General features: G+C 43.3%; 1 protein-coding gene across 29 annotated transcripts in view; it reads right to left on the reverse strand.

Moving 5' to 3' along the window:
* TENM2 (teneurin transmembrane protein 2) overlaps positions 1 to 26,739 on the reverse strand; it is a 3,416,041-nt gene that overhangs the window by 115,026 nt on the left and 3,274,276 nt on the right. For 14 of the 29 annotated variants that reach the window (XM_070232931.1, XM_070232934.1, XM_070232929.1 and 11 more), the window contains 3 exons: positions 25,996 to 26,190; positions 20,110 to 20,310; positions 18,234 to 18,446 (listed from right to left, as the gene is read on the reverse strand). In XM_070232931.1, the coding sequence (XP_070089032.1) occupies positions 18,234 to 18,446; positions 20,110 to 20,310; positions 25,996 to 26,190 (609 nt within the window). The remainder of the gene's footprint in view (positions 1 to 18,233; positions 18,447 to 20,109; positions 20,311 to 25,995; positions 26,191 to 26,739) is intronic. The other 15 variants (XM_070232936.1, XM_070232935.1, XM_023617274.2 and 12 more) reach the window with 2 other exon arrangements.

Here is a 26,739-nt window from a genome sequence, read left to right on the forward strand (position 1 = left end):
TTCCATCACATATCTATCCACCCATCTATCAATTATTTATGTGTGTACCTACATTTATACATATATTTACATTTATTTATTAATCTGTCAAGTCTTCTTTACCAACCAATCCCTCCAAATCCTCTCAAGACTTGTTCTCAAAACACTACGTGTCCAATGACCTCATACAGTAGCTGTATTTTATCTCGGTCTTTGTCACTTTCTGCCTCATACAGAAACAGGAAAAACATTTCAATCTCTCCTTTGCTTCTTCTCCCTCTTTTCTTTCCTCTGGCTGGCATGGCGTCTCCACCCCGCCCTTACTCACAAATCCAGCGCCTTCTAGCATTCACCCCTTCCTATCCTTGCCACCCAGGGAACCCTGAGTCATCATGAACTTATCCTGATCTTTGCAACTGTATTTGCAGGTAGCGTTATAGTCCTTTTCTTAACATAGTTTTTAGCTGACCAAGGACTTGGCTGGGAGGTCACTGGTCATCACAGGGTATTTATCTACAAATTTTACAGAAAGTCTCAATGATGAGGTGCATTCTGTGTGGCACAGTATGAGGAATAAGAAGACTTTGTCTGAAAGAGTACAGAATGGGAGTTAGCATTCCAACAATCTGGCCTATGCCATTGTTGGGTGCTATTCTCCAGTTTTGCATAATGTGTGTGCCCTTAGGAAGGCGAGAGCTTCCTCTTTGAAATCCTCTCATTTACAGAGAAACAAAAATCCCTCCTTTCAATACATCTTAAACATGCAAAACAGCAGTATGTTTCTGCTAAGTCACATTTTAGCTAAATAGATAATTGAATGTTGAATGGGAGCTGCTACTCAGCTGCTAACCTGCAGAGTCCCCCCCCCCCCCCCCCCCCGCCACCCCCCACCATGCACTCCCAAATTGCAACAGAGCAATCCCCAGGAGGGAGAAAGCATGACTGATTTTTCCAATAAAGCTACAAAAATCGATAATCCTCATAGATGGAACGCCTGCCTCTCTAACCATCTCAGCATTGTCTCCCTCTGCTATTCGTCCCAACAAGCCTCTGTCTTTACCTTGACACATGTTACTATTTCCACACCACCAGGATTTAGCCCGAGTTCTATTCCAGTTCTGCTGAATGCACCTTTCAGAGAGGCCCTGCAATGCATCTTGATTTAGAGATGCTTGGGTTTTATGTGGCTCTGGGAAATGTTGTTGAGCCTTTCCGGAGCTCCAATAAGGTCTGATGTATGGCTGTGCATGCCTGCATGATTAATGGCACATACAAGGACTTGGAGCTTTCAGAGGTCACCCCGTGTGTACTGAATAATACAGCGCAGATCCAAAAATACCCTTGGATGAGAGTCCTGGCTCCACACAAATGCAAAGGCATCCGCTGCTTTCATCGACATTGCCTGAGACTTGGTGCCTCTCCCTGACGGTGCACCTGAGCAAAGTCACCTCCCCTCAACAGACATTTTTAAGATAAAATGGGAATCATTTTGGTTTCTTGGCTATTTCTCTGTAAAGTGCCATAGGTACCAGGATAAGAAAGAAGGCCGGGGAAACTAGACAGCTGCTAGGCTAGTCTCTGGCAGGACTTCCAAGTCCAGAGTAGCCAGGCCATGGTGGGAAGCATATTAAGCGTCCAGGCGAAATCTGCTATGGTGTGCAAGGCTGTGGCTGAGAATTTAAATGCACCAAAGTCAAGAGATTCGAAATGATGGTTCCCACAGCAACTATAACTCAGTTCTCTGGTGAATATAAAATTAACTTTATTGCAAAACATGCTGTTCAATTTACGCCTTAATATAGTCATGGCAGAGTTACAGTTGCTGTGAGAACGCTAACTCTGAATTGTTTTGAATAATTAATTTAATGAAAAGTTGGTGGAAATGTGAACTCTGATAGAAAGTCAACTTCAATTTAGGGAAGTTGGCCAATTAGGCCTATGCTGAGGAGCAACGATGCATTTTTGGGATCTGAGCTAACTTCATGCACTCTTTGGCCTGTGGGCATGGGTAAAGCAGAGAACCCCAAAGCGTGCTAAGAGGGGATCATCCTCCATCACCTCAGAAACGCTCCTGCAGGTGGTGACTCTCCCAATAGGCGAGGGTCCTCCCTGGGGCCCACGCACTCTGATTTCATTGCTGGCTTCCACAGTAACTCTGGCTGGCTCTACGTGGGGTCAAAGCAGGTGATCAAAATAGTGTAATGGCTACACCTGGTCTCTGTCAAGTAAACCTGGATTTAGAGACCCCCCTCTCTCTGCGCTGACAGTTAAGACTTACGCCAATTGCTTAACCTCTCTGAGCCAGTTTTCTCACCTGTCTGACGATGATGACAGTAGTTTCCACCTGATATGAGGATTAAATGAGAGAAGCCGTGTTAAGAATTCAGCCCTGGGGCTGGCAAGTTTTATGGTCAGTACTCAATAACTGTTTACTGTTACTATCAGAAAAGGGAACTTAGTTGATCGGTAAATTCAAAACATATACAAAATCAATTATTTGCCCTGTCTGATGATTTCAGTTCAAACCAACCTGTCATAAACCCTAGCCAGCAGGCAGGGGGGTGATAAAGGTAGAAACGTGAGTTGGCAGAAAGTTTCCTAAGCAGCTGTGTGTCTTCAGTAAAGACACTTGAGGCCACTTCTATCGAAGTTCTAGAAACCGATCAATCTATCATCTCTTCTGCCAGATTAATATTTCTCAACTTTTTTTGGTCATTATCTCCTCCTGCATGAACCTTTTTTGATCTTTTCCTCCTAATTCCTCTCCCCATCATGAAATTTTAATCCCACAGACATACTCTACATCTATTTATATATTGTATATATATCCATGTTTTATACATAAAAAGAGTAAGATTTTTTTCACCTTCTCAAAGAGCCGTTTTTCATTCTGCTGGGGGGTGATACTGCCCCCATTTCGAGCATGTGCGCTAGATTATAGGCCAACACATCCCTTGTTCAAGGCCTCATGCTCCAAAACTCAGGTGAAATCCTTCATTTACTCACTTATTCCTTTTGCTATTTTTTGAATCCAGCTCTCAGCTTCTAACAAATGGGCTATTTCGGCAGCTAAGAAACAGTACTTTTTGATGCTAACTTGTGGTGGCTTCTCACTGTATCCTCGCAGCTATTCTCCTCCAATACAATGTGGCTTCTCTTTTTCTCTCTCTTAAGTAACTTGAGAGAGTCAGGCCCAGGGAACCTCAAGCCAGCCAGCACTTACTGAGCACCTGCTGTAGGCCCGGCTCCATGCAGGGCATCATTTAGGTTCTTTCTGGATAGTATATTTTGCTGCTGGGTGCCAGGGTTGGCCAAACCAATGGAATTGGCCTGGCCAGAGACGATCTTCCTTGGGAGGCAGTCAGGGTTTTGATAGAAAGGGGTAAACCCACAGCTTGGGAGGAAAAACAAATGAAAGAGGAAACTCCCAGCAGTGCGCATTTCTAGCTTCTGAAGCCACTCCCAGCTCAGCTTGAACTCTTTTCTTTATGTATCAGCCTCACGCTTTTTTCAGGGACTCTGCCTTCTTCCTCTCAATGTCTTGGCTTGCGGCTTTTTGCCTCGCTGCCATCAGTATCAGTAACATTTTAACGCCTCCTAAAAGATACGATTTTATAACACTGCCATCGTTCGCTTTTACTACTCAGAAAATATTTTAAAGTCGCATTGCTTAGTGTAACCCAATCTCACTGGTGATGGAAGTGGAAATTTAAATGTCAAGGCAAAGCCGTCCCGGGATATGTAGATGCAACTTTCAAGTGACCTGTTGGTCCTGCCAGGTACTTGGCTCAACCTGAAGTTTCACCTCCGCTTCTTGTGAAACCAAAGCAGGGCTGAAAGTGGAAACTCCAGCGGCTGAACTCCCTGCTGACCAGTACATCTGTCTGCTTGAGCCTCCCTGAGTTTCACTGTTCGCTTTTAGGAGTCAATTTAACCCGAAGGCCAGTTCAGCCAGGCGTGCTTGAATATGCCACAGACCCACCGTGAGGGTCCTCTGAGCTGGCATTCTACATACTGTACAACAGGGCATTTCGGGCTTTACCAGATTGGGCAATGCTGAGGATGCAGGTGGCTTCCCTGACTCTTTTGAATTTCAAGAATGTCACCTGGAGGCTACTAAGACAGAGATGTCCCCAACAAGGTGCCTTTTTAACTCCCAAGAATGTATGTTTGTGAACAATACAAATTATGATTTATCTGTGTGATGCTTTGAGAAGCATGATGAATGAAGATAAAGAGGGCCCTCAGCTGGCCTTTGAAAGCTTCCATTCTCAATAGCCAAGTGGAAAGCACAAGTCAATTTCTCCCCAGGCAGCAGAAAAGCCATGTCTTTATATACTCAGGTATTATGTATTTCTTTATATCGGAATATATAAAGAGATGGCTTTTTAAATCTACATACTTTAAAAATATTCAATATCGATTTTAATTTCCTGGGATGAGCTAAAGCAGCATGGTGGAGTCTAGATGCTCAATCAATTGTGGTTCTTACTAGACTGAGGTGGGATCTCCAGTGCTATTCGGTGGGATCTTTGAAGTTTTCCTCCCTGGAAAGAGCAGTTTCCTTTGATGCTCAAGAAGAGCATCCTGATTTGTGGGATCAGATGGGAAGTGGGTGGGTATGACAGCCATTGTAGTTCCAATGTCAATAAGTCTAGTTATCTCCCTGACACATGCATTTAAAATGGCCAGGTGCATCTCTGGTTTTGCAGCTGCCTCTGAAGGGTGTTTATGGCATGCTCACATGCAGAGAACGTGGATGATTGCAGTAGACGATCATGCCAGGAACTGTTCCCAGGAAACAGTAGCCTGATCCGAGACAATTTGGAAGGAAGAGCAAGGTGATCTAGAAAATTCAGGATACTTGTGCTTTGCTGTCCTGGGAAAAAGATCAACAGTTTTACACTGCTGGATTGGAGTCTTCTCTGTGGATCATGCCTGAAATGCCCAAGGAATTCCCCTGAGTGGAGCAGGACAGACAATGCATGTGCCCAGGAAGCAGAGGGGAGGGGGCTGGGCAGGGGGGCTGTGCAGCAAACCCCTTGAACCCAGTTGTAGAGGGGAAAATGATGAGAGTGGCAGAGCTCCATTCATTGCTAGTCAGTGTGACTTTCTTGGCTGTTCTACCCAAGGCAACTCAGAGAAGATCTTTGTTCCCGGCCTCCGCTGCCCCGCTCCGGCCCTTGTCTCTGTTTTACATGGCCACTCCTGTTAATCCATTGTGATTGAAGAGAGGGCACATATGTCAGCTCTGCAAGGGAAAGACTTCTCCTTCACAGTTGTAATTCTGTCAGTCTAAGGAAAAGAAAGGGACAGAGGGGCCCCAAGCAGCATGAATTATTAGGCACTGTTAGTAAAACACAGGTATCCAGAATCCTGAAGATAGCTATTTGGAGTTTCTAGGTCTTGAACATTTGCAAAAGGAGCATTTGAGAGCATGGCATTAGACCAATGACCAATGCAGAGACGTGTTGTAATGGGTGCGGATGTACCATGCTGGGCCTGCCAAGAAGTCAGATGGTCGCACACACATGCATGCACACACAGACGTGTACACACTCACACGCACGACAGGAATTAGTCACTGGCTCAGTTTGCCTGTATTTATTGTTGAGATCTGGGGCTTAGCTGTCAACTGGAGCAGATGGAAGGAAGATAAGCCAAAAAGGGCAGCAGAGGAGGCGGTAATGGGGAACCCTGCCCACGCTTCTTGAATGTTTCATTTGCCAATTGTGAAGACCATGGATTTAAACCAATGAGTCAATCTAGCTGCCTTGTGTAAAATACTTTCTGTTGCTGCTCACTGTGTATTTTGGGGCAACAGCCATCGGCCTGCCTCACAGGCTAGTTGTGAGGTTGACTGAGGCAACACAAAGTCTTTTGAGCTCCTTGGAGAAAATTCACTGTGTAAGTGCAAAGTATCACCATTATACCATGGTAATGAGACTCCCACCAGCTTAAACCAGTCACCAGGAGAGTTGGGGCATCCAAGAAAAGAAGCCAAATCTGTCCCAGTCTCAATCCAGGCAAATGATGTTTCTTAATTCAGTACAGATCTTGCATTGAAGGTAAGTCTCAGTGGTCACAGATGGGTGTCCATGTGGCCCCCAGTCTTGTCTGAATGGCCTGTACAGCATTTTAACAAATTCTGAATTGCTTGCCAACATTTGAAAACTGGGAGAGTATGAGTAACAATCTGGATTTCTGGCTTCTATTGAAAAATTGGAAGATTTGGCAAAACTAGGCTTGCATTTCTACATGGCAACATTCTGCTGGAAGCGGACCATGCCTGCCCTCCATAGATGGGGACTTCACTTTCTAGTTGCCTCTTCCACACAGGAGTATTTGAGTTTATGACTCTAGGTTCAGCTTTCCCTCCCCTTCCCGTAGTCAACGAGAATACTGAATTCATCGTGCCCTCACTACCCTCATTTGAGTGGCCTCAAATCTAGGCCAACTCCCCAACAGAGGAAAGGCCTGCCTAACCAGCTCCTGCCAGGGGGAAATGAGAAGAGAACTTGGTTTCTCCCACTGCCTCCCCTAACCAGTAATTCTACCTTAAAACCTCAAGGTTTTCTTACTCAGAGATGTCCAGGCAGTAATCCAACTAAACTGGATTATAAGCATCTGAAGGTTTTCATAATAAATAAAAATGTAGATATAGCAAAGAGAAGATGAGATTTAATTAATGAGTGTTATTTAATAGAACAAGTTGTGCCGTATACTGAGGATTAAAAGATGAAAAAAGGATAGGAGGGAAAATCAAATTTTAATGAGTTGCCATCTTCATTTGATTTAACTAAATTTCTTCTCTTGTTGAAAATATTAACACTTATGAGGGAGTCATTTGTGTGTATCCACACAGTTTGATACCTGGCTGCTCTCTTTTATATCATTACACTGTGTTACAAATGAATGTAAACTACCATTTGAAGTTGAAGGCTTCCATCCTTCCACTGATCTCCTTGGGAAGCTGTGAGCAAGGGACAATGTTAAAAAATAAACCAGTAATTATTGGCAGAAACACCAGGAGGGGTGTCTTGGGTTAGAAAACAGCAAAATGTCGTGTGGGCAAAAAGGTGGTGGAGGTCTAGAGTTCCCAGACTGCCACTTGCTCCTCTGTAAAACTGCTCCTCCCAGACCTGACCACTGCTGTCCAGGGGCTCACACAGAGGAGGCTCCTGCTGCAGCCTGCACACACTAGGTGCACAAAAAATGTTTCATGAATGGCTTAGCTGGAACCAGACACAGGAGGTGTGGACCCCAGATGTGGTATGCAATGATACAGATGTGGCTTTTCTTATTTTTTCACCCATGTTCCTACAACCCGCGGTCGGATTCTCAGTGGGATGTGTCTGCATCTCTCCCAGCTTTCCTTTCTCTCCCTGTGTTCTCCCTTCTTAAAGGAATGGAATCCAAGCGTCCCAGTGAGCAACTCCTGCAAGAGTGAAGTAGGAGGAGGTGCCCAGACACCTGGGTTAACACAGGAGGTTTAGCACCCACCTTTTCCTTCTGGACTCTTGGGCCCCTTTCCATGCGTGGTTGTACGCTAACTCTTTCCTAACTGCTCACTTCGTGAAAACACAATAGGGAAAAGATGGTGAAGGCCTGAAGGTATGGTAGTAATGATTTTTAAGCGAACATTATGGAGTATCAAGCGCTGTGGTAAGTGCTTCACCTATGAATGACATATGGCAGTACGACATAGGGATGATTGTTCCCAATTTACAGATGGGAAAAACTGATGCTTCCTGAAGATAGATAACTTGCCAAAGGTCACCCAACTTGCAATTGATGGAAGCTGAGTTTGAAGCCAGGCCTGTTTGATTCCAAAGCTCACTCATTTAATCCCTTTGTCAACCATCTCCCCACACGAGCCCCACCCTCTCAAGGCACTATAGATACAACAGTAAATCATTGATAATGAGAGACAATAGTCAGCAGAGAGGGAAGATGTTACATTCTACAAACATGACTTGGGAGATACTGAGAGTCTAGAGTGGGTGTTGATGTGTATTATGTGTTTCCCAAGCTGTTTAATTCTGGGCAGACTGTTTTCTGCACTAGGCTTCTGTATGATATGATAACATTTTCTGTATCAGACCCCGGGAGAGCAGGTCTGTAAATGAATGGATGCAGATCTTTCTTGGTCCCATTAAATGGAAATAAAAAGTTAAATCAGTTTATATTCAAACTATGGTGAGAAGTTGATAGCAATATGCTTAAGGGACACAACTCGAGCTGCCTGCATTCCCTGGATTAATAGGAAAAAGCTAGTTTCTCTTACTGCCTCTAATATCTTCAATCTCTCTTCCTATTCACTAGAATTGCTATCATTGGTGACATCTGGGCATCCTGGGCTCACATACACCTAAGGCAGAGAAACAATCTCACTGGCTGTTGCCAGGATGCTCTCTGCAAAGCAGAAGCCACGGCTTTGAGTTTTGTGTCATTAAGGAGAGTGTGTTTCGGATGCAGTCTCATGGCCAGTGACGGACAGCTCGCTAACTTGTTGGAATAAAACCAGGTACAAACGTTTCCTCTGTGCTACTGAGGTGGTTATTTTATAATGTTTGGTAGCCCCCACCCCCTGGCATTGTTTCTAGACAACTAGACAGGGCTGTCTGGCAATCCCTCTTGAAGTTAAAGCATAATTTCAAAAGTAAAGAAATGTAATTCCCACTTATCAGTGCCCATCGCTCTGCTTACTGCTTTAGACAGATGACCCCTCTGGGCCAAACTCCGACCAACTTCTTCTCTAATTTGACCTGGTGCTGCTGCAGCTAAACTTGAAATCTGTGGACCAGGATTCTTAGTAATTTTAATTCCTCCTGGACAGCGACTCTGTGAGGCTTTCTGTCTCTTACTTGCAGTTGAGCTGGCTGAAAATGGAAGCAACTCATAACCTAAATGAGGAGGAATGAGGATATTTTCTTGAAGAGCTGGCTGTGAAGATGATAGGGGTCCTAACTGAGTCTGAATTGGGATTCAGAGCCTGGCTGTGTCTGAAGAACTTGTGAGCACCACCCCCCTCACTACCCTTGGGTCTATGGAGGGTGTCTGAGGGTGAGGGGAGGTGAGGAAATAGAAAGGACCTTGTGATGTCTGTTCTGCAGCCCAGGCCTGGGACAAAACCTGGATGTATGGGAGAGGGCTACAGGCAAAAAATGAAGGGCCGTTTTCTCCAGGGAATGAGGAACCAGCTGATAAAGTTCCCCAGTGTGAGGGATTATGGCATTCCCTCCCTCACTGTATACACAGCAGGACTTTAGTAGAGTGGGTGCTGAGGGCCTGGCACACCCCTAGCGTGGACCCTAGGAGTAGGGGAAGTACTGTAGGGTTCTCCTGAAGTGAATTTTGTAGGCAGCAGTCCTCAATGAGGGGACTGAGCTTGAAGAATCTGAATAGGCTAAACATGAGCATGTGAGACACCTTTAGAAAGTTCCGGAAGTGTTTAGGGTAAGAATTGGGATGAGCCATGAAATTGGAGAGATGAGGTAAATGATTCCTTATTTGTGAGACAGATTTATAGGGCTTGGGGCAATTTGGGTTCTATCAGTCTTGGAATAGAACTCATGAAGGGCTATAGACTGTGTTCCTGACATATTTTATGAATGTCTTGTGTCACCTACCAGTTTCGTTTTAAGTTTTATCCCAGCTCACTTGGAAAAGTGTATAAACCTCTGCTAAATTAATCTCCTCACTTGACGCTTGTTGACCAAGAGGAGCCAACCACATCTTCAACAATCTGGAAACAGATAGAGAGTAACACCACCATGGATCACGGGATGAGGTTCTTTGTGGAGAATGTCATGGTGAAAGCTATGGGAAAAGACGGGGCAGGCTCCTTAAGGATCTTAATAATAAAAACACTGGTCGGTAGTTTTTAATCACTCTGCAGACACTGCATCTTATCAATGGGGGCCAAACAGGCCTCCACCTTACTGATTACAATGAAAATATGTTTTTAAAAACAAACACTTTACTTAAAACTGGGGATACTTTTTTAATTAGAGGAAAGATTAACTAAATGCATTTTCTCGAGTAATTTAATCCATTCTAATTATCCTGAGAATGTTTATAATGAAATACTTTCTCCTCACTGCTATTTTCTGTGGTTTCTTTCTTTATTACTCAAGAAGGGAAAAGCTCAGAGGTGGTCAATGATATGGTGGCCTTCTGTGGGTCTGATTATAATGATGCACAGAAATGCATAATGAAAAGTCTGGAGAGGAAAGCAATAAACCTTGACTTTGACTGGCAGGTTTTAAAAAACAATGGTACCCTATTTTCTAACGGCAATAAAGGCAAGCCTTTTAAAAAGAGCTTGTGAAATAGAGTGCAATGAAAGAAGTGGGTTGGTATAAGATTGAACCCCATTAGGCAGGCAACTTGGGAGAAAATGCAAAATCTGTTTCTTACATGAACATCTGGGATACTCTGTGTGGCTCCTGACAACCCAGGAGATGAGCCAAGGAATTGCAGAGAATCCCCAGATGTTACCCATGGGTCATGCTCCAAGGAGTCAAGCGATTGCAGCGGGGGAGGAATGAGGGTAATTATGAAGTTTATTGGGCTGAATAGGGACAATCAGTGAGTCTTGATTCTTCAAAAGGCATGTATGCTACTCAACTCAAAGTTGAGCTTCCTGGGTTATTCCTTGATATATAAGCCTATGCGATAAAACCTTGCAACCTGGACTCATGAGGCAGGAGAAGGAGTAAGAAAAGGCAAGACTGGGACAAGCTTTTCTAAGAGACACTGACCTGGCAGCATCCCCCAACCTGAGAAATGCCAAGTTCCTTCCTAAAGGAGAACAGTGTCCTTCCAAACTCCTCAAGAATATGTCTGTGGTCCCTGGCTTGAGAAACACTGGCTTAAAAGAATTGAAGTTTTATTCCACTCAATAATAACAGAATTCCAAACTGAATACTTCAAGGGAAAAGTGTTTTCTTTTGAACTGTATTTATTATAAAAATGAAACCAAGAATTAAAAACAAATTCTCATAGAGCTCTTGGCTCCTCCGAATATGTCCAAGAGGTCTAGTTTGAGAGACTTTGGTTGAAAGTAGGAAACCCCAATTTCACAATAAGGCTCGATTAACATAAAGATATTCAGATATTTGATTCCATGTATAACTAGGCTGTTTGGTAAAATAAACAGGTTCAATTCCAGGTGAGAGAGGCAGTTTACGTTTTTCTGTAAGAAGCAGATGCAAGTTACAGAACCTTTGCTTGGGAAATGGATAGCAGGTAGGTATTACTTTTGACATGCTACTAACTGCTTGATAGACTGGAACCAGATATGTGAAAGGGAGGTTGACGGTATCAAAAATGTCTTAACGAGAAGTTTATTTTGATAATCCTCCCTTGCCTTTTAATTTATCTTACCACTGGTACTAGATAATGCTTGTGATGATGGGGCATGATGATGATGGTGGTGATATTAGCTCACGTTTATTTGGCTCTTACTTTATGGTAGGCACTGTGCCAAGTACTTTACGTATAACCCAATGAGGCAGGTAATATTTAGTATTCCCACTTTACAGACAAAGAAACTGAGGCAGACGGGAGTTAGACTAACACAAAAGCTTGTGTCTTAAACATGTCATCATCATGCTAGCATTTCCCTGAATCCAAGTGAAGTGGATATAGATCAATGAACTTCTACTTTAACACCATCTCTTTTTATTAATGAACACAAATATAAATGGATAAAGTAGAGTCTGATTATTCAGACTATGTAAGGAAGTTTTTCAATGCACAAAAAGATTCCCTAGGTAAACCAGATTTACGTAGAAGCTAAGATGAGCAGATAGAGAGACGAACTAACAGAAAAGCACCACTGACTATCCTCAACAATTCAACAACACTTCATCAGCTGGGCCGACACTGCCGCATCTATCCCTTTAATGTGAAGTGCATTTTAAGGGAGGCTGCCTGAAACCCTCCCTGACCCTTACAAAAGAGAGAAAGGTTTGATTGTGTTAGAATGGCCCATTCATATGATTTTGCATCAAAAGCAATAAAATTCTGGAGATGCTCAGGTCCTTAGAGATTATCTCATCCACGTGTGTTCTAAACTCAGTCAATCACATATTGCATTTGTGATATTTGCAACATCGGCACTGTTATTTACCTAATAGTTTTCTTTAAGTTTACTCAGGTCTAACATCGCTACCTACTTTCACCACATCCCTAAGCAATAATACCGGTATAACCATGAGTTTGATAAGCTAGTTATATTTTTCTTAATACTTATTTTTAAAAGCCCTACGTAACTATTCAATGAAATATATTTGTATACCAACAAGAAGCATCTCATGTCTGGGGACCACATTCTGGAAAGCAGTTACGTGTTCCAACCCCCTCATTTGCCACAGCGGGAAACTGAGGCCAGGAAGGTTGGGTGTCTTTTCTAAGGGCACCCAGAATGTTTGTGGCAGAGTCAAGCCTAGAACATGGATCTCCCTGTCCTCTGTTATCTATTTGTCATGACACTGCGATGAATCAGATAGCAAGTGATGAGAAAATGTCCATTATGAATGTCTAAAGGAGCTCAGCTCCCTAGGGCCCTCTTTGCATTCCCCTTTCCTTTAATGTAAAGTCTTGAATGCACATTGTGGGGTCTGAAAATCACAGACTTGGAAGGAATGTTGACTCTCTGTAAAAGCTCCAGGAACTGAGTACTTAACTATATAAACCAGAGCAGTACATCCCATTTTTCCAATAGCTCTTACTTTTACATGTTTTCTTTTCTTTTGAGTCTGGAAGCTTCCTCATGCTAACTCTCATGCCATGGGTTTCTGCTCCAAGAGTTCCAAACTGTTTTTAGTTATTTGCTCTTGTGAAGTCAGTAACACCTTGTATCAAGCCATTTACTTGGTGAGCCTGTCCTGTCACTGTGGGCCACAAGCTAGTACGTCAATAGGACCCTCTGAAATATTAAGGGGGACCCTCTGAAACAATGAATGCTCCAAGTCACTGTCTCCCCACAGAACTGGAACACCAAGACTTCTTCCCTTCTTCTTCTTCTTCTTTTTTTTTGATCGTTTCTCCTTATATGGACAGATATTACCAAATCACATAGAAAGCAATATAAAAATGTCTCCACTTAAACTATAGAATGGTTGGGCCATACAATTAGGTCAAGCTTTGTGTCTATTGAGTCTACCTTCCAACTGATGCTGAAAGCCCCTTTTCAATATCTAGGCCAAGAAAGTGAGCACTTCCAGTGATGAGAATCTCATTACTTGTAAGGCAGTCTTTTCCTTTCATTTCACTGTACTTTTTGCAGTGAGGTGAAAACAGGTTCCTGTAACTTCTACCTTCCAGACCTTGTTCTGGGTTTGGGTAGGAAACCTGGGCAGACTGCCTGACTCAGACTCAAAGAGAACTTCTGGGTATGTATCGATTCCTGATCTTCAGTGAGAAGGCCCATATTCTGGCCAAATTATGGGGAAGAAAATCAGCAGTGGAACATCTTTTACACTCCCCTAAAAGTTCGTTCATAACCTTTAACAGAGAAAGGCCATCACTTCAGGTTTTCACTTCAGAAAAGATGGAGCTCCTGGGATGGGTTCCAATAAGAGCCCCCAGAGGAATAGGTTAATTTAACCAATCAGAGAATTAGCTGCTTCCACAGACCCGGTGGTAAGGATGGATTCACAGTGGCTAATTTCATCTCAACTTGGTCTCATTGTAGAGTCATGAAAGCTCCAATGTTCAAGGATAATAGGTACAAGAAAAAAAGTTTCCATGACTTAGAATGAAGCTGGAATAAGATGCAGAAGCAGCTTTACTCAGTCTGAAGTTGGTTAATTTTGACAGTCACTTTCTTCCCATCCTGTTCCCTGTAGTTCTGAAGCTCTCTCCCTCTTGGACTGTGACCCTGTCTACTTCTGATGACAATCACTTAATCAGCACATCAGATTGTCGCATGGCTGGTTTTACCTTGGGTAAAGATTCATTTTCCTTATTAACATTACAAGAACCTATTTCTTTCCCCAACCAATTAAAGAGGAAAAATAGAAGGGCCCCAATGCGATAGATGGAAAAGAAAACTATTCTGACTTGTGGCACATGGGCAGGTCACTCAGCCCCACATAGTCCTAGGAATTGAGTCCTTATGATTCTGAAATGCAGTTGGAGGTCAGGACCACATTGACAAAACAAACAAATTGGAATAACCATTACAGATGTTGCTCACTACCCAGATATCAAACAGTTCACCTAGGGTCACTACCTAGTGTTGGTGGATTTATTCTGTGGGTGTGTTAGTTTGTATTATTCAGAGTGGATGTCTAGCCAGCCCCCATTCAGGAGATAATAGCAGCAATCCTCAATTAGCATTTAGCTTCCCTCTTTGCATTCTCTCTGTACTTTGCCTAACTATTCTGCTCGCAAAACATGTTAACATCTATTCCATTTCCTCTTAATATAAGAGATGTTTATCTGAGTTTACTATGGTTCATAGTGATTTTTGACCTATTCTATGGTTCCTTTATGCCCTGCTGTTACAGCCTTTGGATGGCTTTCTGAAGTTAAATCCTCAGTATTAATAAGGTGGTGGTGGTAGCGGGGGCAGGGGGGGATAGGAACAACAACCCATTGTAGGATTATGTTTAAAGAATAAAACTATTCTAACCACACAATGTGCCTTCTGATTTATTCATAAGAGTAAACTGCAGTCTATCCAAATAATACTAATATATTCCAAAGATATACATGAATTGTGCTTGATTTGGATTCAAAGTATATTTCTTATCTATGCAATTCTGTAGGTTTTAGGCATACCTTATATTTAACACGTTAGAAAGAAGTAATATAAGAATTATTGCTTGGAAGAATCTAGCCTACCAATAAATTTACTCTAACAGTTAACATTGAAATGTTATACCCTATGTTTAAATCTTTAGCAATATGTACTAAATTTCCAAACATAAAAAAAATAATAATTTGGTTGAAAAATTCCAGAAATGCATTTGGCCATGGATAGATCCTGGTGATTCTACTTGATTTTTAGAAGTCTGTATTTTTATCCTCATCCTTTTCCCCCAGCCATCTTCTTGCTTCCTTCAGCAAAATAAATATGATCCATAAGTGCTGATGTAAATTGTTCGGTTGACTACTTGCAATGACCCTAAGAAAATGGCCTCACTGTGACCTTTTGAAAATAGACCACAGACAACCCAACCACCCCAACACTAACCACCAGGCCCTGCCTTACCCCAAATTTCCCAGCACATTGTTTGCAGACTAGGTGTCATTTCATTCCTATTTATTTTCTATTTTCAAAATATAGCATTTGAGGCTCTGCTTGGAAAGGCCCGAAGACTCTCTCTTTCCCTTCTGACTGGCAGTGTCCCCGAGGAGGAGGACTGATTCTGGGCTTGTAAATTGTGGCATTGACTTAAAATGAATTGACAGGAGTGTCTGCTCAAAATAAAAGACTAAAACTCCATGAAATAGCTCTGGGGCCAGAGGTTGAAAAGCAAAGACGCAATTATGCGTGTCCGAACAGCTCTAGATTCTGAATAGCAAATCTCACCAACTAACATATGTTTGCCTTTTTTTTGAGTGAACCCCAGAGAACATAACAGTGAGGAGATAGCCCCTATCCTACTAGAAACACAGAGCCCTAATTTCTCACAAGAAAAGACTTTGGTGATAAAGATCTTTATAATTCATGAAGAGCAAACTCATCAAATCATGAGAGATTATAATTCTGAACAAAAGACTTTCCTGGACCACCACTTTCTCATTGTGGGAGCTTTCCTTGGCATAAAAATGTGGACTTTCTTTATGTCTCTCAAGAACTCATGTACGTTAGCACACGAAGATGTGAAACTTGAACCAAACGCTTCAAGTAGCAGGAACACCTTTTTCCGTTTCATCTCACCCAAAGGGCTGGCTAGAATGAAACAACTCCATTTTTTCCTGCTGGCCACATCCTTACCATTTTCTGAGACTAAAGTTATCATCTTCCCATCTCATTTTCAAAGCCCCAGAGACACTCCAACTCAACTCAACTACTGTTTTCTCTCCACTTCCACTCGGTGATATCTGGACCTTCTCCCTTTTTCTTGGCCCCGATATCCTTCAAGCCACAACTGGGGTCCTTTTCCTAATTTGAACGTTGATCTGTCTCCTTTTTCTCCTCTCTCTCCATCAACACTTACACAACTCTCTAGTTCAGGGGTCAGCGAATTTTTTCTGTAAAGGGCCAGATAACAAACAGCTTTGTGGGCTGTGAAGTCTCTTTTACAATTGCTCAATGCCAAGAAGCAACATGGAAGCTGACAATACGACGACGAATGGGTGTGGCTGGACACTAATAACACTTTTTTTGACAGGACACTGAAATTTAAATTTCGTATAATTTCGTCAGGAAATATTTTTCTTTTGATTTTTTTTCAAGCCTTAATAAATGTAAAAACGATTCTTTGCTCACAAGCCTTAGAAAAACAGGCAGCAGGCCAGATTTGGCCCCCCCACCAGCCATAGTTTTCCAAACTCTGCTCTAACTCATCTGAATTGCCCTCCTGTGAGTTATTCTCAGAGTAAAGACAGGTTGTAGGTAGGAGAGAGCCAGCAGGCATCACTGTGGGGGCACTAAACCCTCGGCAGATGTGGGAAGGGGAGAGCAAAGGGGAGGGAAGCTGGACTGTGTGAATTGAGAGAAAGTAGGATTTTCTACCTCAAGGTTATTGGTTGGCAAGAGCTTTTTTGGGGGGTGGGGTTGGGGGCAATGGAAGAATGCGGGTAGGGGAAAGTCTCTTGTACTGGGCATGCAAAAGTACATCAGGCAGAACGCCTCTGAAGAGTGGAAGCTATTGTAAGAATTTTGAACTGTCTTGGTAGTGGGCTGTGCACATTCTTCCCTTGAAAGTCTTCTGAACTATCCCCCAGACTCTGCAGGGAACTGGAGATGAAAGCGGCTGCAGGGGGAGCAGGATCTGGAGCATCATTGAGAAATTGCAAAAACAATTCACTGCCAACAGGCTGTCCCAGCAGGGTCCCTGTGCTATGTTCATGGCCTGGATTGCACGCTGCCCCTCGATGCCCAATTAGATGGAACTGGGGGAAATCTAGTGCAGAGTGCACTTCATCTCTGCTTAATCACCGAAATGGACAGCATGGGAAACTGAGTCTGATCTCAGGAGTCAGCCCTGGACAAGCTCCTAACTTCATCTCTCACTCCAGGTGGCTGATCTATGACTGGGGTTTTGGGCTAAGACAGAGGGGAGGGTCTCCAACTTGATGTCTAGAAAAAAAAATAACTTCAAGGGGACAACTCAGGAGTTTGGTTGGAAACTTCTCTGAGGGTTTCCACGCAAGCAATTAGATTAGCCAGCTTGGCATGAAATGAATCCAATCCTAGACTTGCCTTAATTAAACAACAAACGCAAAGACTGGAGGTAAAATGATGCTCAAGTTGACAACTTGGTAATTCCAACTGCCTGAGAGATGTGGGAAACCAGAGAGCATTGGCTCCCATTTCCTCAAGTAAAGGGATAATTGGATACATTCAATATGGCATCGTCCTACCCCAAACCACAATAATGACAAAAAACAAACAAAACCGAAGAAACTTGAGAACTATTACTTCTCAACAAAGAAAATGACCTTTTAAGAAACATTCTTGGTCAAGAAGCTTCTATAAAGAGGTGGCTGAGTGAGAATGAAATGGGACCAGAGGAGGACACATGTAACGATTGTTGTTGCGATGGGGAGGGTTGGGAGCCCAAGGACAAAGCCTTGTCTTGGGACAGAAAGAGGACTCTCGACCTACTACAGTGGTACCTGGCTACCCAGGAAACCTGGGAGTCCTGCTTACATCTAAGCTGGTCTAGATAAGTGAGTTCAATTGTTGCCAGCAAACAGGGATCCAGTGATCCAGCCAGCTGGGAGAGTATTCAAAAAAGGGAAACTTGCAGACCATAGTCATTTGGGTGCTTGAAACTTCCAAGCCCTGACAATTTCCCATGCATGTGCATTTCTCCCTCCCCAAGATCAGAAATTTGGATGGATTTTCTTATCTGGTCCAGTCGCTTTCCTCCCAGTGTGGACCTCTGGAAAGAAGGGAAAGCCTTTTCCAATTTGGGACCTTGCTTTTCCCTTCCCTATCCCCTCGGAGATTTGTAGAGGCAGCAGGAATGTTGGAGAGCACTCGTGTCCCTGAGGGAACAGCCAGTTGCAGTGCACGACCATCACTATAGATCTACGATTTATGAAAATAAAGCAATATGTGCCTGTTTCGGTGCCTGCCGTTTGCCTACCAATGGTGCAGTGTTCACCATTCCAGCCCTCTCGGCATTCACATTTGCCATCTTTACAGGTCCCGTGCTCAATGCAGCGGGGGTGGCACACGCGCTGGTCACAAGCTGCGCCTGTCCAACCCTCTTCACAGCGGCAGGCTCCCCCGATGCAGACGCCATGAGTGCCACAGTCTACTGAACACACTTCTGGAAGAAAAACAATGATTACAGCTCAACACCACAGCTGGAGAAACCCTTCACTGGAGGCCAGACCACACGCATGGCCCAGGTCCCTGGAGCGGGCCCCAAGGCCCAGCAGGTATATCATCTTGGGAGGCCTGTCTCTCCACTGGCTGGGTATTAATTCATTGTTGAGTATTTTCTAGAGCAGTGATTCTCACGGCGGGATCCCAGGACCAGCAGCATTACCATCACCTAGGAACTTGTTAGAAATGCAAATTCTTGTGCCTTGGTTGGACCTCCTGAACTAGGAATTCTGAGAGTGGGGCTCAGCAATTTGGCTTTAAAAGTCCTCCAGGGGGTTTCGATGTGCACTAGCGCGTGAGAACCAATGTTCTAGAGCTTGAGACCATCCCAGGAGGAGGTCAGATAGTGGCCATCTGGTTTGGCAAAGCTACCCGGGAGGTACCCACATGAAAAGATATCTGTGGATCCTGACTCCCTAGCCAGCTGGGATTTTTCCCCCTTGGAGACCAACTCGTTACCCAGATCAGCACCTTGGTGGCAATGATGACCGCTGTAACTGTGCTGCATTTACACAGCCTCTTTCTCAAAGGAGCTCAAAGTCTTTTGTGGTTGGGGAGGAGACAGACAGACAGATATGCACTCTCTGGCGTTCCAGACCTCTCACTCGAGGACAAGCACGTGCCAGACATTCATCCTTACAACAGACTATTGAGGGAGACCCGGCTTGTCACGCCAGGGGAGGAGAAACCAGACCAGGTGGGTCAGTGACTCGCTCAAAGTCACACAGCATGTCAGCAGCACAGTGGGGCCTTGTCTCTAGGGCTCCCCCTCCCTCCGCCCTCTGCAGAGTTTGGCCTGGACACCAGCATCAGAGTTGAAGCCAGAGTCGAGCGGGCTGAGAAGACATCCCAAAATAGCCCATTTTAACTGACTCTTCTTTTTTTCTTTTTTGAAATGAAATATTCATTTCTTTCCCATTGTAGGCAAAGCTTCACATATATTCCCTTCCTGATTGCCATGGCAATCTGACAGCTGTCTCACTACCCAGAGGAAGGGGGCGGAATGATGATCGCTTGCTTAGATAGGCACTTGTGTGTCAGTGCGAACAGCACCATGCTCTGGAAGGTTGGGACTGGCTTGAACTGTTGAACTCTTCTATTTTAAGGTCACTCAGGAGGTAAGACACATACTCTTAATTTTAGGAAAATAAAGTGTACAGCGCAGATTCATTATTTTCCTGTCACTAGAGTACTGCAGAGCTTTATAACATGTTCACACGGCAGCCTGAGGGAGACTCTTTTCTGTTTGATAGGACATTCCATTCAGTTTGTCTAGGACTTAATCGCTCTGTTTTGTTTTCTGGTACCTTTAGGGAGTATACATAAGAAAACCCATAATGCAAATGGAAGCATCCCTTCTGGGCTCCTCATCCATTTGCGGTGATGGAACCAACAAGGCACGAGAACCTATGTGGTGTTTTTTTGTTTCTCAAGGATCACAGACTTCACAACTGAGGAGAAGAGAGTAAGAGAGGCACTACGCAACTGACCGGTCTCTTTATCCCAAGCTAAGTGTGATGAGTAGATTCCCATCCATTTGGGCTCATGGAAGGAACAGAAGGCACGAGTGTTGGGGAAAGTGAGGAGAAAACCTCTTGGCTTACCAACGGAGCAGTCGGGACCCATCCAGTTGGGATCGCAGCTGCAGAGGCCCGTGTCCGGGAGGTATGTGCCATGCCCACTGCACTGGTCTGGGCACTGGACCCTTGCCAGCTCACAGTTTAGACCCCCCCAGCCAGGGCTGCAAAGGCATTCTCCATTGACACAGACCCCATGGCTGGAACAGGTAGGATCCAAGCAATCAACTGAAAAAAGCAAAGAGGAGAAGTATTGATCACTCTTGGGGGCTGGGCCACGAGACATTAACTTACAGCTGAACTGACCAGTGATTCACCAATTCCTATTCACTTGCAAGCAAATGGAGCGGACAAGGTCATACCTATGTGGTCCCTTGAAGAACACCTGCAAAGAATTAAAGACTTCTTATCAAACCACCAAATCTCAGACTTGAAGAGAATGCAAGAGAAAAGAGGAGATTTCTCAAGCAGAATTGGGAAGAATCAGACACAGAGGTGTGTCTTTCAACCTTGAGAACCCTGTACTTATAAACATTAGTACCTTAATTAAACCATATCAGAGCTCTGAGACTGGAATATGAATACTGATGATGTCTCTATGAGTATTGCCAAACCCAATTACCCCTCACTATCAGACAGAAAAGTAAAGAGACTCATTCTCACTTCACTAATACTTGACTTCGGAAGGTAACAAAAGATTAAAAAAAAAAAAACCCAAAACGATGAGACTCATAAATGAGTCACTTTCCTAAGTCTAAAATTAATTTTCATTCTCTCAACATACATCTACTGAAGGAGTTAGTAAATGTGCAGGATAGAAGAGGTGAAGTTGGATGTGGAAATGATCCACAGGGGGTAACCTTTCCACAGGTAATCATGAGTGGACTGGATAGGTGAGTCTCTTTGGCTGTGGCATTAACCTTCCAGCAGACAGTCGATTGGATGAGTCATGGTCAGATTCTGGCCATTGTTGTTCTTGCCAAGTTTATGGTCTGATTGTTTGGCCATCTTAATAATCAGAGGGGATATATATCCAGGGGTTAACTTGAAGATTATTACTCTAGAATCAACTCAAAGGGAGGAGAGGAATGAGTTACATAGGCCAGTTCTTGAGGAAAAGACTTTGCGTGAGAATGTGACCCCAGTCTTTGGACATCCAGACAGCCAAGGGGATGATTAACAGGGCTTTTTAGAGGAAGACCAGTTCCTTAGATATTTCCAGAGAATGAGGCAATGGCACTTGGAGAAGAAGACTCTGCACTCTGTGGGGTTTGAATGGAGAATGGTAGTCTTGCAGAGGGCTCTGATGTTGCCTTGCGGATGAGAGAAATAAGGAGGTCTTATCAACTTATTTGACTAAGACATACGTTTCCCCCATTTTAACAGCTTAGAAATCAGGCCTGTTGGCCTAGCTTAAAGCGTTTGCTTCTGCCATTGTCTGGGGGCACAGCCAGCTTGAGACCACTTCAAATTCTTTTCTTGAGGATTTTTGGATCACATTGATAGTGTAATTCAGTCCCTCGTGTGTATACGTGCCATCTTGTAGTTCAAATTCTCGGAGAACATTTTGGTTTCTCTCCTTGTCCAATGCCAAGATTGAAATATGCAAGATTTTTGGCCTCTAAATAGTTTAGCATGATACTGAGATGGTAATTCCTTGGGGTCCCAGCTTTGTGTAGTGTAGTATCTTACTTTTTCTTTCTTATGGGACACAAAATAATGGTATCTTTCAAAATTGAGACATTGGCTCTAAATATGACATTATTTAGATTTTCCCTGCCACAATATATTTAGTTCTGGGGGACATGAGACTAGAGGAATTTGGATTTATTAGAAATCACAATATTCCATGAAGTTTCAAACAGCATCTCTCCCTTGAGGCAAAAATAAGAATTTTCAGTGTTAAGAGATGTTTCTCAGGATCCCATTCGGATATTCTCAGGAAGATATTCTTTATAGAATATCTTTATAAAGCTATTTGAACCATGGGGAAACAGAAGCTGCCGTTGACTTTTTTCTTTTCAAATCAGAAATACACTCTCAGAAAGGAGAATTTTGCTGAATTATTATTAGTCGGAGATGTTTTTGAAGATGTTACTTGCTTTAGTTACAATCACTTTAATGTTGAACTCATTGTCTTGGGGACCGTAACTTCTGATGCGATGAAGCCTTTCTGATACCTTCAGGTTTGCTCCATTTAGGATGGTGAGCACATCTGGATGTAAATGAACTGAAGGTTCAAACACATAGAAGATATTTGCAAAGAGGTTGTGTAACGCCTTTGGTGGCTCACGATTAGCACAGTGAAGGGAATGCAGTAGGTGTTCAAGAAGAATGTAATGACAGACTTAGCTGAGAGCATTTGTCATTAATGGGACAAATTTCCAGTGTGAAAGACTGACGAGAGAGAGAAACAGTGCTAACAACTTCTTGCTTTTGGGAAGAACGCTGTGCAATTTGGGATCTGCAAAATATAAACTAATTCATTCAGAATCAATCTTGTCCATATTCTTCTAATAAAAGAAAATCCTGAAGTTCTAGTTTTTTACTCTGTCCTCATTTCTAATATAGCAAAATCAAAATATACACAAAAATATGTCGTGTGCTATGCGCCTCAAAAATTACTCTCATCTATAATTAGCCATTTAAAACGTTTGGTGAGGGGCCAACAGCTAGGAGCTTTCAAAAAATTAAAAAACGGTATCATAATCTTTTTCTTAAAAGGATGAAATAAAAAGCAATATACAAAAAAAAAAAGGAACATGGCATTTGTCTTCTAAATAGATTAGCTTTCTCTTCTCTATCTTAAATGATAGTATGAAGGGAGGAGGAAAAATCTACTGAGATTTATTAGCCCAGGACCGGAATGTCATCAAAAGAACCATTTATTGTATCTGAAAATATGAGCTAACCCTTTCTCTGGTCAGTGATACCAGTAAATATGCCCTCTGTGCTATATAATTACCGCAGCGGATGGAATAACTAAATTCAGACTTTAAGAAGAGCAGTTTCACTATGAATTTTAAATTTGGTTCCAATTTCATAAGATGGTCTCGTGGCCAAGTCCTTAGAGTCTTTAGCAGGCAGGAGAGACTATGGCATTTTACGAAACTTTATAAATAGAAACAGTGTTATATTTAAAAGGGGGACAGTGGCCTTTACCAGCTAAGTACCATGTGCCTGACAACACCAGGCCCATGGCAGCTGAAATCATTAGAACTCATTTAGTCTTGGGCCCCCTGTAGGTTTGACAAAAAAAGGTTGTGAATGCAATTTCTATCCCTAAGGATAAAAAAGGAGGTCAAGGAGTTTTACAAACAATATGTACTATAAACCCCTGAAGAACCATGAATTACATTTATGAAGTTAAATGTCATTGAAAAATGACTCACCCATGAAACTGACATGAAAACATGGCTGACAACTAATATGTCAATCTCTCTCATCATCTTCCCCCTCCCCAGACATCATTGAATGAAACCTCACGAATACGTCCTTTCATTTTCTTGTGCAAATTTGTTAATAGTACAACAATGTTTATGCAGCAAAAATGGAGGATGGCAACTATTGATTTCGTTGCCATGGCCATTTCAGGTGAATTGTTTGAATGTTATGACTATGATGAATATCAGAAATAAAAAAGCTAAATGGAAGGAAAAGTGCTGATCCAGACTTTCTGATTCCGTATGCTTTTGCAAACAGCATATGAATCACCTCGGTTCCCTCTTTTTGGGTAGCAGAAATCAATAGAGGAGATTTCATCCTTTCATAATGATCCACGTGGCTTCCTTGTCTTTTTGGATGCTTAATTCCTTCTGAACATTTAAATCAGATGAGTTGGGAGAGTAAGAAAGTCGAGAAATCACTTGAAATTCCACTCATACCCATATGCACAATCTTTACTGGAGGGAAAAAATTCTAAGTTGGGCAATGTCATTGCTCTAGCACTCTCCAAATGATGTATGCAAAAGGTCGTTTTAACCTTTCTTGTCGTATTATTGGCCTCTCCCATGTTTTCAGTGAATGCAGCTTTGCCTCCTGCAATCCATTTATCTTTAAGAACTTTAACCTTTCAAGCAGGGTTATTAAATCAGTATTTCCTCCATCCAGACTACCAGTTTGCTTTTATGATGCATATGGAAGGAGGCTACTTTTTATAATAGAGGAAAAAATACATATACAGTGGAGCAAGTGATGATCTGGAGGTCAGACTTCTGAGCCCCATAAAGGGCATTAACACTGATATATTGGAAAATCTTAGAAGAATAATGTCATGGAAGCTGACTCTTGGTAGCCATAGTTCTAAAAACTACGAAATGGGAGATTTCAGAACAGGAGCTTTTGTGTGTGTATCTAAGGATAAGCCACTGTCATTGCTTTGTGGTGAGGGCTGTAACGACTGGTTATTTTGCATAGAACCTAAGAGATCCGTAAGTTAATGAAATGGGAGAACAGAACCACTAGCATCTGAGAACTTTATTGTACCTAAGTTCCCTCCTTATCATTTTGGCAGTGAAAAGCTGAGCGAGAACACAGGCATATGGCACACAACGCGATCTTTTCTATGGGGACATCCTCAGCGGTCATCTCAAGCTGTCTCACACGGACTACGCAGTGGGCTTCGCTTTTTCCCTTAGCTTTTTGGGTGACTTGACAGTTATTTTCCCACTAGGAACATGGGAGGGAAAAGGGCTTTTGGAGTTGAATGGGGAAGTTTCACTGGGAAATGGTCTTAGAGAAAAGGTGCTCATCTGCAAGACAATAACTGAGCCAACTCAAAGGTTGGGGAGCAGGCCAGAGGCTGAGAAGACCTCTGTTCTTACCTTCCTACCAACTGGGGTTGATTCTTTATGTGAGGAGAAACAATAGATGGGCAATGAGATACCTGGAAGGGCAAATACAGAGGGGAAAGGCTGACAGGCAGCTTGGCTGAGTTCCCTTGCCTTATAGGTACCACAACTTGGTCCCAACACTTTGGTAATTTCTCTTCTGAAAGAACTAACCAGAGTGACTAGGACTAGTTAGAGCTGGTTTCCGAGCCTTTCTCCCTATTCCTGTACTTCCTTCCCCATGCCCCCCTCTCCTAATCTCCAAACCTAATCTCTGATCATGTTTTATCAGATTGGATTCAGTTTCTTACACCCCCTGACTTTTACCCATGCGTGCTGGAGGCCACTTCAGTGCGTGCTATAGTGAGCCCTCTGGATTCATCAAATCCCAGCCCACTTGCAGCACACTCACTCTCCTCTAATTCTGTGGGATTGTAGGTAACCATGAAAATTTGCCCTACGTGGTGTCGCTAAGAGACATGGATACCTACAGTCTTTCAAGCCTGACTCCTCTCTATTGATATTAATTGTTGCTGAAATATTTACACAGACATACATGGGCCTTAGATTACCAGGAAGAGAGAAAAAACAGCTTTGGGGAAGACAGGGGGATTAAGGATTCTTGTTTCTTTTTTCTGGATAGCTTTAGTAATTTCCAAGTCAGAGGACTTTAAATAAAGCAGGAGGGAAGAAAGGGGAAGGGGAAGAAAGAAAAAGGAAAAGCAGGAGCACCAAGGAGGGGTGGGGGAGGTGGAGGGGAAAGTGAGGCCAGCCAGCCAGACAAAGGCAGAGGGAGCATTGAAAGAGAAAAACAAAGGAGAAAGAGAAAAGGAGCTAATTTCCATAAGGAAGGGTAAAACAAAACCTTCCTTCCAGAGCCACTCCACCAGCCTTCTGTTTTCTACAGCTTAAGAAGTCCATCAAAGCCAAGGGGTTTGAAGTTTTCTGTGCAAAATGTTGAAGTTTCCTTTGCAAAATGTGGAGGAGCGGACGACTGGGCTCATTAGCAAAGCTCTAGAAGATCTGTGCCTGCAAAGCCTCCTGCCTCCACCGCTGCCCCTCCTGGCCCCGCAGAGGCGCTTACCTTCCTCACAGTGCTCGCCTTTGTAGCCAGCGGAACAGACACAGTTGCCATCAATGCAGGAGCCGTGGCCCCCGCAGGAAGGATCGATGCACTGATTCATGGGCACATCACACTCGGCGCCTTTCCAGCCGCTGTAGCACTGGCATGTCCCTTTAGAGTACTGTCCATTCCCGCTGCATAGGACCGGGCAGGCAGCTGCAAAAACCAGAGACAGAGCACCAGGTCAGGAGCGCCAGTCTCAGAAGGGCTGTGTCACTCTAAGGAGACAGAGCCTGCCTGGCGTTTCAGCTTTGCTTGCAATGTTCTAGGCTAGAGACTTCAGCCATGGAGGTGTAGAGCCATTTTCAAACAAACATTAACTACAGCAATGAAAATGTTGCTAATAACAGCAGTTACCACCAATTGAATGCTTATTATGTGCCTGGCATGGCACAGGATGCTTTATGTGCAATTTATTACTTCATCATCATAATCACTCAATGAGGTGGAGGCTAGAATCATGACCCCATTTTACAGATGAGGCTCAGACTGGTGAAATTACTTTGCCGAAGTCACAAAGTTCACAGGTGTGGGAGCCCCACTGGAAAACAGGTTGGTCCACCCCTAAGCTGTGCCCTTAGTCAAGCTACCTGGACTTGCATGTTGTTGTCACTGTTGGTATTGGGGATCACAACACATTTTCTCACTATTTTACCCTCAGATTAGTTGACTCCTGTTTCTAATGAGTTTATGTTCATTAAAAAG

The sequence above is a fragment of the Equus caballus genome, chromosome 14 (genome assembly GCF_041296265.1).
Source record: "Equus caballus isolate H_3958 breed thoroughbred chromosome 14, TB-T2T, whole genome shotgun sequence".
Classification (NCBI taxonomy): Eukaryota; Metazoa; Chordata; class Mammalia; order Perissodactyla; family Equidae; genus Equus; species Equus caballus.